This window comes from Rhinoderma darwinii, chromosome 4 (assembly GCF_050947455.1).
Source record: "Rhinoderma darwinii isolate aRhiDar2 chromosome 4, aRhiDar2.hap1, whole genome shotgun sequence".
In the NCBI taxonomy this organism is placed as follows: domain Eukaryota; kingdom Metazoa; phylum Chordata; class Amphibia; order Anura; family Rhinodermatidae; genus Rhinoderma; species Rhinoderma darwinii.
In genome coordinates this window covers 151,482,386-151,501,356 of record NC_134690.1, presented here as the reverse complement: position 1 = coordinate 151,501,356, position 18,971 = coordinate 151,482,386, and the positions used below count along the sequence as shown (strand labels likewise).

Sequence of the window (18,971 nt, the reverse complement as noted above, 5' to 3'; positions counted from 1 at the left end):
GAATCACAAGCAAAGGAGGAAAAGGAAATGCAGGTATAAATAGACAGAGGGCGGGAGCTAGCTCCGTCTGGCCAGGCTGTGATAGGCTCTCCCACTCCTAAGCCTGCCATCCTGGGTGGTGGAAGATGGAGTCAGTCTCACAGACATAGAAGCAGGTGCAGACTGATTATCTATGGGCGTCGACACAGAAGTTGTGTCTGGCAGATCCTTAAGACTGGGTTCACACGAGCACATTAATGTCCGTAATGGACGGACCTATTTCGGCCGGAAGTCCCGGACCGAACTCAGTGCAAGGAGCCGGGCTCCTAGCATCGTAGTTATGTACGACGCTAGGAGTCCCTGCCTCTCCGTGGAACATGATTACAGTACGGGACAGTTGTCCTGCAGAGAGGCAGGGACACCTAGCGTCGTACATAACTATGATGCTAGGAGCCCGGCTCCTTGCACTGAGTTCGGTCCGGGACTTCCGGCCGAAATACGTCCGTCCATTACGGATGTTAATGTGCTCGTGTGAACCCAGCCTTACAGTGCTCCTTTGCTTCGGATGCCGGTGCTTCAATTACATTAGCACGCTAGAGCCACATGTGGGATATTTCCTAAAACTGCAGAAACTGGGCAACAAATATTGAGTTGCATTTCTCTGGTAAAACCTTCTGTGTTATAAAAAAAATTGTATTAAAAATTTATTTCTGCAAAAAAATATGAAATTTGTACATTTCACCTATACTTTTGCTTTAATTCCTGTGAAATGTGTAAAGGGTTAAGACATTTTCTAAATGCTGTTTTGAATACTTTGAGGGTTGAAGTTTTTAAAATGGGGTGACTTTTTGGGGGTTTCTAATATATAAGGCCCTCAAAGCAACTTCACAACTGAACTGCCCCTGTAAAAATGGCCTTTTGAAATTTTCTTGAAAATGTGAGAAATTGCTGCTAAAGTTCTAAGCCTTGTGATGTCATAGAAAAATAAAAGGATGTTCAAAAAACGATGCCAATCTAAAGTAGACACATGGGGGATGTTAATTAGCAAGAATTTTGTGTATTATAACTGCCTGTCTTACAAGCAGATACATTTAAATTGGGAAAAATGCTAATATTTGCAATTTTTCGCTAAATTTTGGTGTTTTTCACAATTAAATACTGAACATATTGAGCAAATTTTGCCAGTAACTTAAAGTGCAATGTGTCACGAGAAAACAATCTCAGAATCGCTTGGATAGATGAAAGCATTCCGTAGTTATTACCACATAAAGTGAAACATGTCAGATTTGAAAAATGAGGCTCTGTCAAGAAGGTCAAAAGTGGCTAAAGAGGGAAGGGGTTAAGAAGGCAGGTCGGTGGAGGCAGTGTGGCAATGTTCTGCTGAGAAACCTTGAGTCCTGGCATTCACGGGTATGTTACTTTGACACTTACCTCCTACCTTAACATTGTTGCAGACCAATGGTATTCCCTAATGGAAGTTACCTCTTTCAGTAGGATAATGCGCCCTACCATACTGCAAAAATACAATGTAGAACAGACAGCACATTGAATATTCGTGTATTGTTACAGACATTTGGGTTACATTTTAGAGGTCTAGATAGACAAATTGATTTCCCAAATGTTTATTCTTCTGTTTCATGTGCACAGCACTGAAATGCCAGAGCAAATATTTTCCCTGGCAGGACCATGATTTATCTGCTTTATATAAGGAAGTTGCCATGTACAGCAGTATTCCAATCTCACAATCCCCATCATGAAGCTGCTGATAGTTTTGGCTTCGTTACTCCTTTGTTGGGCGGTGGTACTACCTTTACCAAAGCCTGGTCGTGTTGTAAAGTGTGATGATGCAGAAACGCATGAAGCAGCTAAAGCAGCCGTTCAGCACATTAATAGCCATCACAACACTGGATATAAGTTTGCCTTAAACCGGATTGAGAATGCCATTGTGTACACTTCGGTAAGCCAAATAATAAAAACGGGTGAGATCTTTCTGTGGCTACTAAATATGATGTGCTTTTTGTTAAATATATAGAATGTGGAAATATATTTTCAGGCAATATTTAACTATTCAGATTTCTACATTCTAGCACGATTTTAATAGTACGTATAATGCATTAATACTCTAGATGGTAAAACTGGTCAACACCAGATTCAATATGTACAAGGAATTAGCCACAACTATATGTTGGAGAATCAGAAGCGAATATACTGTGTGCTGTTCTATATACTATTGTAGAGTCAATTCACCAGTTTCCACTCATGGAGAAGGGGAGAAGAGAATTTTGAAGATTAAGTTATCTGTGATTCCCATATCAACAATTGCCACGATATTCAGCCAAGTTTCCTATGTTGTCTTAAAATGTGGTCATTTTACTAGGGGATTTAGGTCAATTACAAAATACTTGGATAAAATATATTGTCTTTACAACACCGTCATACATACAATTGAATTTAATGTTGTTTGCTTTTGTTTTTAAGGCATCTGGTGATATTTTGGTTCTGGAGTTAGATCTTTTAGAGACTAAATGTCCATCTCTGAGCCCAATACCCATAGAGCAATGCATTGTCAGGCCAGTAATTGAACAGGTAGGTCTGTATAGCATTGGACTAACTGCACGAACTGCGTGTCTCACAATGCCCGATATATTGCTTTCATATTGTGAATGGGACAGAAACTAAGGAAAGATTAAGAGCTGTACATCCCATCAGTTATGGATTCTTAGCTAAGTAATTAAAGTAAAGCTCCCGATATATATATATATATATATATATATATATATATATATATATATATATATATATATATATATATATAATTCACATCTGAAATACATGACAAGGAAATTAATTTCCTTGATTTAAAAATCTCCCTGGATCCTGGTGGCAGTGTCCATACAAGTATATTCAGGAATGCAACTGCTACCAATAGCTTTCTTTCTACACTGGGATAGTTTTCATCCACCTGCTCTCAAGAAAGGTATTCCCATTGGACAATATCTTAGAGCTAAAAGGAACTGCTCAGGTGATCACGCCTTCCAAAGGGAATGCGATACTCTGTATCTCAAATTTCTAGCAAGGGGATACCCCAAAAAGACATAGGGCATATGCAAGAGCTTGGGCAACCATGAGAGGGGACCTCCTGTATGGCGCAAGTAGTAAATCCACAAAATCACCATGTATTGTCAGGTGTGTAGGGAAATTCGATGTTTGTTCCTCCCAAGTTTACAATATTTTACAAAAACACTGGCCTATTCTACAAGCTGACCCTGATCTCAGGGATGCCATTTCAAATTTTCCTAATATAACCTAACGTAGAGGCAAGAACCTCCGAGAGTTTTTGGTACATAGCCATTATTCAAAAGCTTCTATTTCACGTAAGACCTGGCTCTCTTCCCCTTTAATAGGTTCTCACCCGTGTGGGAGATGCTCATTTTGTCTTCATGCCCACTATGAAGAGTTTTTTCAATCCTCTTGATGGTAAATCCTTTGCTATCAGAGAATTCATTAATTGCCAGAGTAGTGCAGTGATTAAAGTAAAGCTCATGATATATATATATATATATATATATATATATATATATATATATATATATATATATATATATATAGTTTGCATAGATAGCAATTCTTTATTTTAGTGAGAGTAGCAGTATAGCTTATTTTATATTCCGTATAGCTTCATTTATATATATGCTGCAGACAGAGGCGATCATAGTTTGCTGACATCGCCCTCTGTCTTCAGTACACTGCTACTGCCACAAATATTACATAATGTATTTTATTAGATGTGTCCTTTTTAATTGCAGGCAGTGGAAGGCGACTGTGATGTCAAACTTCAGAAGCAAAATGGCACCTTTACAGTCATTGGCATCAGGTGCAAATCGGAATTGGGTAATTTTTTTAATGTTTTGAATCCAGTTAAAATAATCTAGAGTAAAATAGAGAATCAATTGACATTTTCTGATTAAATATTTTAGCACCCTGCCACATGGGAGTGAGACTGTGTTCTAAAGTGTGGCAATTACTAAAGTTTCACATTGCTACAAATGCTAAACATTGAACGCTTATATAGCATGGGAGTGTGTGATGTCTGGTGAGCTGGGAGTGGAGGGCAGAAGAGCAAAATTCGAACAATTAAGACTTTGCTTTGGAAGATGTGGAGTATATCAGATCTTTATGTTTATAGGGAGCAGAAAATTGTTTGGCACCATTGTTTTTTCTTTCCACTCATTTTTATATACAAGCCCAATGTGTTCAGTTTACTATAATATACAATGGGATTTGTCTGTCTTTAGATTCAGCGGAAAATATACGCAGATTCCTTCCTGACTTCCCATTGCTGGCACCTCTGAACGATACCCGGGTTGTGCATGCAGTTGATGTGTCACTTCACAAATTTAATGGTGGGAACAACACTGCATTTTATTTACTCCATGAGATTGGCCGAGGAAGTATTCAGGTAAAATGTGAAAACGTAGTTATGTATACTATTCTTATTACAAGTGGATTAAAGCGGAGGTATAGGTTTACTGGAAGCTTCCATACACATGTCCATCTCTGGAAACTACATTAATATGATATAATGTAATACACTTGAATGTTTTGAAACATGAGATAGATTTTAAACTCTTTCCAAGGCTTTTATATAATAATATATGTGACATGCTGCCCAGAACGTTGGCTACAGGTTCAAAAACACCAGGTCTCGACTCTTTCTATTATATTTTTGGAAAATTAAAAGGTTTTCAAGATGGATGGAATCATTTGCAGGCTGCAGAGGTATCATGTATGGTCAAAATATGTCACCTATTGCTAAACCTTTTCCAAAAATATATGGCAAGTCAGAGACACATTCCCACCAATGTTATTATGCGCAGTGGCCTTATGGGCTTAGATATACAGAATTGTGGATAATTGGTCTTTGTAATGTGGACTCCACCCGCGAGGACTTTTCTCACATTATGCAGGATATTTTCGGATGCTGTATATTTGTAATAAAATTATTCCCAGGTTAACCATTTAAGGGCAAATTGTAAATGATAAGAGCAGGAATAATATGTAAGACTAAAATAATTATCACACGCTGGAAAGACTTGACAAAGGAGATAGCGGACATTGATTTCTGTCCCACACTATGACATTTGTAATCTTCATCTCAGACTTTTTCTGTGCTCTGTCCCCAGAACTTTGAACAGACAGAGGCTTTGTTTTAGGATTTGTTTGTATAAAACGTAAATCCCAACTCAGCAGCACATTTGGAATATTCACCTTGACAGACCTCCATATAATGTGCAATGTTTGCTAAGACTTTTATGTGTGGTGCAGTGGGATTAAAGGGATTCTAAATGTTTTAACCAGTGCTTTGCTAAGAGAATGCACATTTTTAAATATATCTTGTGCTAAAACTTATTCCCACAAGAGATGATCTTGGGGGAAAATTACACGCATTTATTTATTTATGTATGCTGAAGGAACACTTAAAGGGGTTGTCCCAAGATTAACATGTATCATCCATCCACAGGATAGGTGATAAATGCGTGATCGCTGAGGTCTCCATCACTGGGACACCCACTAATCACTAGAACAGAGTCCCGAAACCCCGCTTTCCTGCTCACTGGGCTTTCAGAGTCAGAAGAACTTTGAATGTAGCACAGACTGAGCATGCATGCTGCCGCTCTATCCTGTGGATAGGTGATGAATCTTGGGAAAACTTATTTAACCAAGTAGTTTATTTAAAGGGGTTTTCCCACCAAAATACATTTATCATCTGTACACAGGATAGGTAATAAATATATGATCTCTGGGTGCCCCACTGCTGGGACTGCCATTGATCACTTGAACAGGGGTCCCCAGGATCCCTGTTTCTCTTGCACGACTGTGGTGAGGAGTTAAAAATCATGCATGCTGCTGCTCCCTTCATACTTATAACCCCTATAAATGATGAGAAACATACACTGAATTATACGCTCATATCTTGTCAATAGCGAGGAGTTTTCAGTATAGTAGATCCACTAGTAAATTTGCTGTGCTAAGGGTGGTCCCAACCCCCTAGTTAAACCTCGCCAACATCATTACAAGTGCCGTGAGTGGCGCAAAAAAGAGAAACACAACTATTCTACTCTAGAAAACTGGCGTAGATTGTTCGATACATTCCCTCCTTAGTATACTGTACATAGTAAATGAGACCTGGTGCCTCTTGTCCTCCAGCAGGCCGTGGAATGGAGTGGGTGGGCAGACTTATTACAACTACAACTGCTACATTGACTTTCCTGCACTAAACAATCTTAGTTTCTAGTATTAGGTATTGGAACGAGGAAGGTTTCAGGCCCTTTTACACAGGCCAATGCTTTACTGTATGGGGACGAATGATCATTAATATCATAGTTCTGCCACCATCAGTTTGCTAGTTTGCCGACTGATCCCTGCAATGTTATTACAGGCCAATAATCGGGATCAAACGTTTAAAAGAATGCTCGTTCGGACAATTATTGTCCTGTGTAATGGGGCCTTCAAAAAATTTCAAGTTGAGTGGGGACTCTTGTTTATCCTAAATTATACAAGGAACCAGTCTATTGGCAAAAAAATATGTAAGGTGTCTATTAAGTAACAAATTCTTAATTTTTTTTTCTCTTTTTGTAAACCCACCGTTTATAGTCAAGCACATGTACTAATGTAGGGGTATTTAAGGATCCATAATTATGTTATCGCTAACCATTTAGAACTAATCACCAATCCAATTTTCTCATTTTTATTTGCAGTCCGGCATAAACAATTTGGTAAATGTTGAGTTCGTTATTGCAGCAAGTAACTGTACCATAGATGATGCTAATTCCGGAACTGTTGCATGTGTGGAAGCAACTGGAGCTGGCGAGGTAAGTATTTGTTCACGAAATGCAGGAATTTTGAGGTTTACAATTTTTTTTATTTTATTTTAGTTTCTATTCTCATATTTTTGTATTTTTCTCATTTTAATTGAAGTAAATATAAACTGCTTTAATAAATACAGAGTTTCAAAACCTTTCCAGGCTCAATGCAGCCCTGGAAAAAAACAAAGGTCCTCAGGGCACCCCTACCGAAAATTGTTTACAAAAAGACAAAAAATGGCCAAAAACAAGCACTACACAGGGTATGTTCACACAGCATTTTTTGTAAGACATAAAAAATCTGCCCTGAAATTCCTTGAGGAATTTTGAGGCAGATTTTGAATTGAATGTGTTGTTTGACGTTTTTTTTCCACCTTTTTTTTTTTGTGGTGTTTTTTGCCCGTGTCTTTTTAAGCCGTTGAAGCTAACGCAAAAACCACAGGCAAAAAAAGCAAAGCGATGCAGTTTTTTCTGCCTCCCATTGATTTCAATTGGAGGTCAGAGACAGAAACCGCTCGCAGACCATCAGCCCCCACTCACAGTAAAATTACCATCAGCCCCCTACTCACAGTACAATGACCATCAGCCCCATCACAGTAAAATGACCATCAGCCCCCTACTCACAGTGTAATGACCATCAGTCCCCCACTCACAGTAAAATGACCATCAGCCCCACTCACAGTAAAATTAGCATCAGCCCCTCATTCACAGTAAAATGACCATCAGTCCACCACTCACAGTAAAATGACCAACAGCCCCCCAGTAAAGTGACAATCAGCCCCCAGTAAAGTGACAATCAGCCCCCCAGTAAAGTGACAATCAGCCCCCCCCGTAAAGTGACCATCAGCCCCCCAGTAAAGTGACCATCAGCCCCCCCCCAGTAAAGTGGCCATTAGCCTTTCCAGTAAAATGACCATCAGCCCCCTCAGTAAAGTGACCATCAGCTTCCCCAGTAAAGTGACCATCAGCCCCACCCAGTAAAGTGACCATCAGCCGCCCCACTAAAGTGACCATCAGCCCCCCTACTAAAGTGACCATCAGCTCCCCCCACTAAAGCGACAATCAGCCCCCTCCGTAAAGTGACCATCAGCCCCCTCAGTAAAGTGACCATCACAGAGAAAAGTTAATTCCTTCTCCAGAGGTAAGCACACTATAACACCATTACAATTACACCATAGAGATGTAATTGTAATGACACAAGTGTTCTTACTGCTGGAGAAGGTATGAATACTTATGCTGCCAAGGACCGCAGCATTAATAGCTCCTCTCCATCAGGCTTTTCTCACGGGAAGTGGTGAGCAAAAACTTGTAGCAAACATGCGTGCGTCACGTCTCCTACAAGCATAGGGTGAAGAAGTAAGCGTCTGGGGCGGAACTAATGCAAATTTTGTGTGAATTTTTGTGTGAATCTGCTGTCCACCCAATGTTGTCAAGCATTGGCCATCCCTGGTTACAGACTGGCTATAGAAGGTGGGGGTTTGTCTCTTTACTGTCCGCTATAACTTTCTATGGAGAGGGGAGGGAGAGCAGGATGAGGGAACAGAGAGACAGAGTGTGACTCAGCAACACATGCTGCATGTAAGTCTATGGAAGGGGGGTGAGCAGGGGGAGGAAGTAGGAGCAGAGAGAGGAAGACACAGACTGCTGGTAAGATTTCTATATAACCCCAGTGCAGGATTCTGAGCTACACTGCTCATTACTGCTATATAATGTCCGCCTTGCTGCAGCTACTTCTATACATGTGATAGATAGAGATAGGAGAGCAGGATTCTTCTCTTCTACGTGTGCAGTGCGCAAAAGAAATGATAGCATTTAGCCTCCGCCCACAAGACAACTGAGATTTAGAGATAGAGCCTGCAAAGGAGAAAACTGCTAAATAATGGCATAAAAAAGTCATATAATGGCCAGAAATAGTATTATTCCGCATGGACACACATATGACAGCTTATTCTGAAAAGTCACCTGAAAAGTTAGGTACGCTTTAAGGCCTCATGCACACAACTGTATTGGTTTTGCGGTCCACAAAGCCATTTGTTGCGGTCTATCGGTCTGCAAAAAACCTTTGTTGTGTATCCAGGTGTCATTCAGACTCACAGAGCCACAACCATTCACCAGTATAGGTGAATCCGCAAATTTAGACCAAAAAATGACATCCTGAGTTTTTGTAGTCCGGATTTGCGGCCCCCACACGGATCTGTGTAATCCACGGTCGTGTGCATGGGACCATAGAAATGAATGTTTATTCGCAAACATGCAGATAAATTGCGGCCGCAAAAGCATGGTCGCGTGTATGAGGCCTTCTGCTAAACTTTAAAATGATTAAAATGTATGCCCATAACGAATCTATCTATATCATTTTGAATTCCCATAATTTGTTTTTACTTTGTTTATACAGCATTTTGGAGCTTGCTCTGGATCAGTTGTGAAAAATCATGGAGCCCTAGATGAAGAAGTTGCTGTGCAATGTACAGTCTATGAACCTCAGGTAGTAAAGTTATTTACAGTATATCTAAGTCGCAGCACTCCAGTCGAAAAATAGTGATTTACTGAAACACAGCAGGAGTTCTGAGACTTCTTTGCGTTTAGTGTGACTTGGACATGGATCGGGTCTTGAATGCTAGCACCCACCTACATTTATATAAATTTAATGCTGTTTCCCTATCTATTTATCTATCTATCTATCTATCTATCTATCTATCTATCTATCTATCTATCTATCTATCTATCTATCTATCTATCTATCTATCTATCTATCTATCTATCTATCTATCTATCTATCTATCTATCTAGTAGAAAAAAGCAGCACTTCAAGCGTACACAGTAAATAGGGCTATGCATCCTTGACCGTCATCCACACGGTCCTTTAGATACAGCAACAAAGAAATGATCAAGATTGAGAAAGGCTCTAGTGGATAGAGCTGAAACGTCGCACTTGGGGTTAATAAAGTATCCTCTTTTTCACTGATTTCTATGGTGTGCTGCCTATTTTTTTGGATCTCTGTTGATACTGAGAGCTTGGTCTGCTCCCTGGGGCCTGCACCCATATCCTTCAACCGGTGCTGCTGGATCTTTACATTTTTCTATCTATCTATCTATCTATCTATCTATCTATCTATCTATCTATCTATCTATCTATCTATCTATCTATCTATCTATCTATCTATCTATCTATCTATCTATCTATCTATCTATCTATCATCTATCTGTCTGTCTGTCTGTCTGTCTGTCTGTCTGTCTGTCTATCTATCTATCTATCTACCTACCTACCTACCTACCTATCTATCTATCTATCTATCTATCTATCTATCTATCTATCTATCTATCTATCTATCTATCTATCTATCTATCTATCTATCTATCTATCTATCTATCTATCTATCTATCTATCTATCTATCCAGAGGCGTAGCTGGGTTCTCCTGCACCCAGGGCAAAGATTATTTCCCGACATCTCCCCCCCCCCCACCCTCCATGTTTGATTTCTCTACCAATCAATGAGGTGTAATATTTTTTCGCAAAGCCTTCACACACAGCCTTTCTCTTGCAGATAGTGCCACACACATCCCCCCTTGTAAATAGCACCACACACTCCCCCCCTTGTAGATAGTGCCACACACAGCTGCCTGTTGTAGGTCCCCTGTTGTGGATAGCGCCACACAGGCCCCCTTGTCGATAGCGCCACACACATCCCCCCTTGTAAATAGAACCACACACAGCCCCCTTGTAAATATCACCACACACACACACCCCTTGTAGATAATGCCACCCACAGCCCTTCTCTTTCAGATAGTGCCACACACGTCTCCCCTTGTAAATATCACCCCCCCACCCATTGTAGATAGCGCCACACACTGCCCCTCTCTTGTAGATAGTGCCACACACTGCCCCCATTGTAGATAGTGCCACACACAGCCCACCCTTGTAGATAGCTCCACACAGCCCCCTTGTAGTTAGTGCCACACAGCCCCCCTTGTTTATAGTGCCACACAGCCCCCCTTGTAAATAGCGCCACACAGCCCCCTTGTAAATAGATCCACACTGCCCCCCTTGTAAACAGCGCCACACAGCCCCCCCTTGTAAACAGCGGCACACAGCCCCCCCTTGTAAACAGCGCCACACAGCCCCCCTCCCCTTGTAAACAGCGGCACACAGCTACCCCTTGTAAACAGCGCCACACAGCCCCCCTCCCCTTGTAAACAGCGGCACACAGCTACCCCTTGTAAACCACGCCACACAGCCCCCTGGTAAACAGTACCACACAGCCCCCTTGTAGATAGCGGCACACATAGCACCCCTTGTAAATAGCGCCACACAGCCCCCCGTGTAAATAGTACCACACACAGCCCGCTGCCCCCCTTGTAGATAGTGGCACACTCCCCAGACTTGTTAATAGCACCCCACTCCCCCCCTTGTAGATAGTGCCACACACAGCCCGTTGCCCCCCTGGTCCACACCCAGACAGCCACAGACCCCAGTCAGAACGATGCCGCATGAACTCCTGCCTCTTCCTAATGCTAATCGCTGCTGCAGCTGTCCGACATACAGGGCGCCTATCAGAAGCGATCAGCTGCTCTTCGGCACCCCCCCCCCCTTCCATACCACCTGCTTGCACCCGAGGCCCCCCTAGCTACGCCCCCCTATCTATCTATCTATCTATCTATCTATCTATCTATCTATCTATCTATCTATCTATCTAGTAGAAAAAGGAAGAGCAGCACATATAAACGCAAAGTATGCGTAGTTGCGTGTGCACAAGCATTAGGACCTCAGACTCCAGTCCCACATATATATTTCCAAACGAATAGGCAGCACTACACAGGTTCCAATTCAGTGAAAAAAGGTTTATTCATCCATACGTTAGTGCTATCTATCTATCTATCTATCTATCTATCTATCTATCTATCTATCTATCTATCTATCTATCTATCTATCTATCTATCTATCTATCTATCTATCTATCTATCTATCTATCTATCTATCTATCTATACTCATCATATCTATCCATCTATCTATACTCATCATATCTATCCATCTCTCTATACTCATCATATCTATCTATCTATCTATCTATCTATCTATCTATCTATCTATCTATCTATCTATCTATCTATCTATCTATCTATCTATCTATCTATCTATCTATCTATCTATCTATCCTTGTCATGTCTATCTTTCCTGGTCACTGTCTATCTATCTATCTATCTATCTATCTATCTATCTATCTATCTATCTATCTATCTATCTATCTATCTATCTATCTATCTATCTATCTATCTATCTATCTATCTATCTATCCTTGTCATGTCTATCTATCCTGGTCATTATCTATCTATCTATCTATCTATCTATCTATCTATCTATCTATCTATCTATCTATCTATCTATCTATCTATCTATCTATCTATCTATCTATCTATCTATCTATCTATCTATCTATCTATCTATCTATCCTTGTCATGTCTATCTATCCTGGTCATTATCTATCTATCTATCTATCTATCTATCTATCTATCTATCTATCTATCTATCTATCTATCTATCTATCTATCTATCTATCTATCTATCTATCTATCTATCTATCTATCTATCTGTCTGTCTGTCTGTCTGTCTGTCTGTCTGTCTGTCTGTCTGTCTGTCTGTCAATCTATCATCTATTCTCTATCCTTGTCATATCTATCTATTTAGAATAGAAGAAAAGATCGCAGCACTTTAGGAATTTGAATACATGTGATGTGATTTAGTCTTAATAATATTAATAATAGTAGTAGTAATTATAACAATAATGATAATTATAATGTTATGAGGTATAATTTGCATCTACTACTGGTCAGATTATTTGTCATGTATTATTTGGAGGTATACATCTGTGATTAGAAGCTTTGCAGAACTAACAACTTTTCTTTTTCAGCCTGAAAAGGTGGCTCAAGCTGGTGCACCCCATGTCCCCCTGGCACCCCCACAGACAAATGTTGTTAAGTCACATTTCCACCATAACCTTCATCATCCCAGACAGGGCGCTCATTCATCTGAATCCAGCTCTGCTGAACATCTCCTTCTGGCTGCCCATGCAGGTCATGCTGTTAAAAGGTCACTTACTGGGGAACCTGTACCCCCCAATGTGCCAAGCCTTCCCTTGTGTCCCGGCAGAAAAATACACTTCTAAAATGCAGTTGGGAGAAAACACTTGTATTGGACATAGTATTGTTGTACTTTTGCCAGCTGTTGTTAATTTGTTTTTCTGTACAACTTACTAATAATATTACATTTCAATGGACAATATATCATTTATTTTAATGCACTGTGTGTATGGCTAGGGGCTAAAGCAGAGATTCTGTATTCTTTTTGTTGTGGTTAGCTGAGGCAGCTTGGACAGTCAGTTAGTGGACACATAAATAGTTACACAGACATTTGTAACAAATTGTATCAGGATGCTCTGGCTGAACACCTACAGTTTATGATTCTGGAATTAGGATAGATAATTGTGGTACAATTATTCCCTAGAAAAATACAGGCCCACAAATTCCTATTATACAAACTTCAATGCGCGGTCTAACCAGAAATATATCTTTTAAATACTGAAAGGCCATACAACACTTTTTGAATACAGATTTTCGTTTCCTTTTTCTTGTTATGAAGAACTTGCGCATCATCAATTCTCATAGCAGAAATTGATCATAGTCCAGAAAGGGCTATCTAGCTATTTGGCTGGGTTCACACGACCTATTTTCAGACGTAAACGAGGCATTTTATGCCTCGTTTTACGTCTGAAAATAAGGCTACAATACATCGGCAAACATCTGCCCATTCATTTGAATGGGTTTGCCGACGTACTGTGAAGGCAACCTGTCATTTACGTGTCATCGTTTGATAGCTGTCAAACGTCGACGCGTAAAAATACAGCCTCGGCAAAAGAAGTGCAGGACACTTCTTTCAGACGTAATTTGAGCCGTTCTTCATTGTACTCAATGAAGCACAGCTCAAAATTTACGGCTGTCAGAGAAGCCTCGCAAGATGCGAGGAGGAGGAATTACGGCTGAAACGAGGCAGCTGTTTTCTCCTGAAAACAGTCTGTCATTTCAGACGTAAAAGCCTGCTACCGTGTGCACATACCCTTTGTGTTGGTGACTTGTACTAAGGGTATGTTCACACGACCGCATCCGTAACGGCTGAAATTACGGGGATGTTTTCAGGAGAAAACATCCCCGTAATTTCAGCCATAATGGCATGTGCAGGCGCTTGAACGCCGCGTCCATTATGGACGTAATTGGCGCTGCTTTTCATTGGAGTCAATGAATAACGGCTCCAATTACGCCCCAAGAAGTGACAGGTCACTTCTTTGACGCGGGCGTCTATTTACGCGCCGTCATTTGACAGCGGCGCGTAAATATACGCCTCGTGTGAACAGACAAACGTCAGCCCATTCCTTTCAATGAGCAGATTTTTGTCAACGCTTTCAAGCCGCATTTTTCGGACGGAATTCGGGGCGAAAACGCCCGAATTACGTCCGTAATTAGTGTGTGTGAACATACCCTAAGGCTTTATTCAGACGAACGGGAAAAACGTCCGTGCAACGCGCCTGATTTGCACGCGCGTTGCACGGACCTATATGTGTCTATGGGGCCGTGCAGACATGTCCGTGATTTTTCATCAGCGTGAGTACGCTGAAAAAAAGTCACGACATGTCCGTTCTTTCGGCGTTTTGCACGCATCACGCACCCATTGAAGTCAATGGGTGCGTGAAAACCACGCATGTCGCACGGAAGCACTTCCGTGCGAACTGCGTGAATCGCGCAAGAGCTGTCAAAAGGATGAATGTAAACAGAAAAGCACCACGTGCTTTTCTGTTTACAAACATCCAAACGGAGTGTCTTTGAGATGAGCGAACCCGGACAACCGAGCCGAACTTCACCGGGTTCGGCCGAACTCGTTTTGGCCGAACCCGGCAAAAAAAATTCCGGTACGCGACGTCAGGAGATAGTCACTGTCTAGGGTGCTGAAAGAGTTAAACTGTTTCAGCACCATGGACAGTGACTTCCGATCCCAATATACATGAACGTGTAAAAAAAAAAGAAGTTCTGACTTACCGAGAACTCCCGGCTTCTTCCTCCAGTCTGACTTCCCGGGATGACAATTCAGTCCAAGTGACATCTCCAGCCAATCACAGGCCAAGCACAGGCTGCAGCGGTCACATGGACTGCGGCGTCATCCAGGGAGGTGGGGCCAGATGTCAAGAGAGGCGCGTCACCAAGGACGCATCACCAAGGCAATGGCCGGGAGGGAAGTTCTCGGTAAGTACGAACGTGTTTTGTTTTTTTAAACAGGTTGCTCGATATGGTGATCGGAATTCACTGTCGAGGGTGCTGAAAGAGTTACTGCCGATCAGTTAACTCTTTCAGCACCCTGGACAGTGACTGCCGTCGACTAGCCTCATCTCTATGATGGCGGCTGCGCGAAAATCAAGCAGCTGCGCATCATACACGGATGACACACGGAGCTGTCAAGTGGTTTTTGCTCGCGCAAAACGCAGCGTTTTTGCGTCCGCAAAACGCAGCGTTATTGCGTCCGCAAAAACGCCACGTTCGTGTGAATCCAGCCTAAGATTGTTTAGAAGATAGCAATACTAGTCTTAATGGGCAATCTTGAAGCAAAAATCTTTAAACAAATGGATATATAAACCATAAATACAATTTGGTACTTCTCTACCCACAGTGTAAGTATGGTGTCAGTCTTGAGGTATCAAGGGTCCTTTATAACCGCTTCCTCCGGACCATGACAACCTCAGGGACATGACAACAGGTTGCGCCATGACATCACTGTGTGCAGGTTCTGATAGAGTCTCTATGCAGAGGCCAGGGTTACATTTCATAGGGTGGTAAAATTCTTCGGTCTCATTTCTAACATTTTATTCCACATGACCACAATGTGCATTGAAAGTTATCTTCAAATTGCTAATATGGCAAACTTTACATACAGTCGTTTTTTCTCCCTTCATGTCTTAAATATGCTCATGGGCAATATCCAGGGCTTTTAGCTAGTCGTTTTACATTCTGGTGAATCATTTGAATGAATAATAGGCCCAAAAAATATTTCAACGAGAAAATGCCTTGTTCACACTGTGCAGTTGGGGTACAGTTTTTGAATCGTAAATAGGGGAGAAGTATGTATACGTTTACACTATTGGGATCTACTCCTAATTTTTGTTATTAAAAAAAAGGCATTGAAAGTAGCACTGTAACCGCACTGTGTAAACAAGAGCTAAAAGCATTGACTGATCTTGAATCCATCAACAGCACTTTGAAAAAATAGAGAAATTCCATGGGACACATACGCATATATAAACATATTAATCTACTTTTTGGCAAATAAGTTGTTGTGGTTCATTACTTTATTAATTCTAGCATGTACAGCTAGAGTAACGGTGCTAACTTCATTTATCTCGAGTTTCAAACGTCTTTTAAGAGACGACAAAAGTAAAGTTAAATACAAGATTATTTGTTTTTATCAGTCACCTCAACAAAATTTACTGAGGTTGTCAGAGAACGCATTTATGGCAAGATGATATTGTGGCAAAATATATAAGCTGTACTACATCTCTTCTAAGGTCAAAGTTAACAATAATAACTGGTGCTCTTTTCTTTGCAAATAAAGTCTGTCAATTCGGTTTTTACTTGTTTTGTATTATGAAATTCTCAAACAATATCAAATTCTAAGACATTGGTCATAGTCCCTCCTGAAGATCAGTATAATAACAGGATAATATGAACCACCGATGTAATGAAAAATTGAATTATATGTAAATACACTTAGGGTCAGTTCACACGTTGCGTAAATACTGCGGATTTTCCGCAACAGAATTAGTTGCAGAAAATCCACAGCAAATACAGTAGCAGCAAAGTGGATGAGATAAAACAAATCTCATCCACACGCGGCATAAATACGCTCAGAAATTGACCTGCGGTGCAGAGTTTTATTCCGCAGCATGTCAATTGTATTTAAGTAAACGCTGCTTACTTGCTGTGGGTTTTCCCCATTGAACTCTATCCCGCAAAAAAATAGCAGGTGTTGCATTTTTTTCAGCGGGTTCGCAGCGATCCCGCCGCAAAAAACGCAACTCAGAAAACAAAAAATATATTATGCTTACCTAGAAGTCTGTGTTTCAAACTCCTGGGATGACGCTTCATCCCATCTGACTGCTGCTGCAGCCAATCGCAGGCTGTAGCGGTGGTCTCATGGATGAAACGTCATCCCAGGAGGCCGGCCTAGATTATGTCAGAGGGCCGGCCTCCTAGGATGACGCTTCATCCCATGTGACCTCTGCTGCAGCCAATTGCAGGCTGCAGCGGTCTCCTGGGATGAAATGTCGTAGTGGACATTCCGGGCAAAAAACTGCACCACAGTTTGGTGCGGTTTTTCGCCTGGAATCCCCTGCGGCGGGCAGATGCCATATGCATGGTTGTATAGAAGCACTCGACAGCTAGCGAGCTGTATAACCTCCGTGAATTGCCATACAGGCTCCATGCACACGGCTCTGCCTTATCTGCATGAGTGTGAATTACAGGGCTTATTTTTTGCGGGAGGAGTTGTAGTTTCTATTGGTAGCATTTAAAGTACCATAGAATGTACTGGGAAAAAAATTATTTGCGGGCTGAAATAGGAAAAAACTGTGATTCCTCTATAGTTTCATGGGTTTCGTTTTTACGGCTTTCACAGTGTGGTAAAAACTACAACTTATCTTTATTCTATGGCTCATTACGATTACGGTAAAAACCAAATTTATATAGGCTTTTTTTTATATTTGACTACTTTTAAAAAAATGTAGGTAAAAATTTTTACTGGTACCATTTTTTGGTACATACAACGTTTTGATCAGTTTTTATAAAAAAAAATTGAGAGCTAAGGTAAATAAAAAACAACGATTTTGGCGTTTTAATTTTTTTATTTTTTACGGCATTCGTTCATTAAATAACAGTATATTGTAATAGTTCAGACTTTTACAGACGCAGCGATACCAATTTTATTTACTTTTTTTATTTTTTACATTACTTTAGAGGAAAAATGGGAAAAGTTTTTTTTTAACTTTAATATTTTAATCTTTTTTTTACTACTAAAAACTTTATTTCACTTTTTTTTTACACATTCTATTAGTCCATTAGGGGACTTGTACCAGCGATTGTTAGATCGCTGGTACAATACACTGAAATACTAATGTATTGCAGTGTATAGTCATATTTACAGGCTTCTGTTAAGCGCTGCCACAGGCATTGTCTTTTTAACATCTCAGATGCTGTGGTCGCGATTGACTGCAGCATTTGAGAGGTTAAACGACCAGGTACAGTGCTTTTCCTGGCCATTAGTAGAACACATCTGACACCCATATCGTATGGAGCGCGCTCAGCGCATGAGCGGGCTCTATAGATTACCCTTTGCAACAGGATGTAATGGCACGTCGTGGTGCGCGAAAAAGGTTAAATCACAAACTTCAAGCTTCTCCATCTTCGTTCTACATTTTACCCTTTCCCGCTACAGACACTTTTGACCCTTCTGGCAGAGCCTAATTTTTCAAACCTGACGTGTCACTTTATGTGGTAATAACTTTAGATTGCTTTCACCTATCCAAGTGATTCTGACATTGTTTTCTGGTAACTAATTGTACTTTATGTTAGAGGAAAAATGTGATTGATATGATATTTTCTTATTTGTGAAAAACACCAAAATGTAGAGAAAATGTGCAAAAATTAGCATTTTTCTCAATTTGAATATTCTGCTTGCAAGATAGTTATACCACACAAAATAGTTACTAGTTAATATTTACCATACGTCTACTTTGTTTGCATAGTCTTCTGAACATGCTTTTACTTTTCTAGGACATTACAAGGCTTAGGCCTCATGCACACGACCGTAGCCATGTGCACGGCCGTGATTTTCTTGTCGGCCGGCAGCGGAGTGTCACCCGTGAGCCGCCCGCATATCGCGGGCCGTGCACATGGCCGCGTCCGTTATTTTCTATAAGCCTGGACCGCAGAAGACGGCCGTAATAAGACATGCCCGTTCTTTCTGCGGTCCAGGCTCCTGGGCCATACACGGACCGTGGAAACCACCGTCGTGTGCATGGCCCCATAGAAATGAATGG

At 40.9% G+C, this 18,971-nt stretch overlaps 1 protein-coding gene across 1 annotated transcript; it reads left to right on the top strand.

Moving 5' to 3' along the window:
- Positions 1-1,697: 1,697 nt before the first annotated feature.
- Positions 1,698-16,502, top strand: LOC142759493 (alpha-2-HS-glycoprotein-like). The gene is given in 8 exon segments (XM_075861699.1): positions 1,698-1,728; positions 1,731-1,936; positions 2,458-2,565; positions 3,786-3,870; positions 4,275-4,438; positions 6,738-6,851; positions 9,238-9,327; positions 12,750-16,502. Coding segments are annotated over 8 exon segments (1,053 nt in total). The 3' UTR covers positions 13,005-16,502.
- Positions 16,503-18,971: the final 2,469 nt, after the last annotated feature.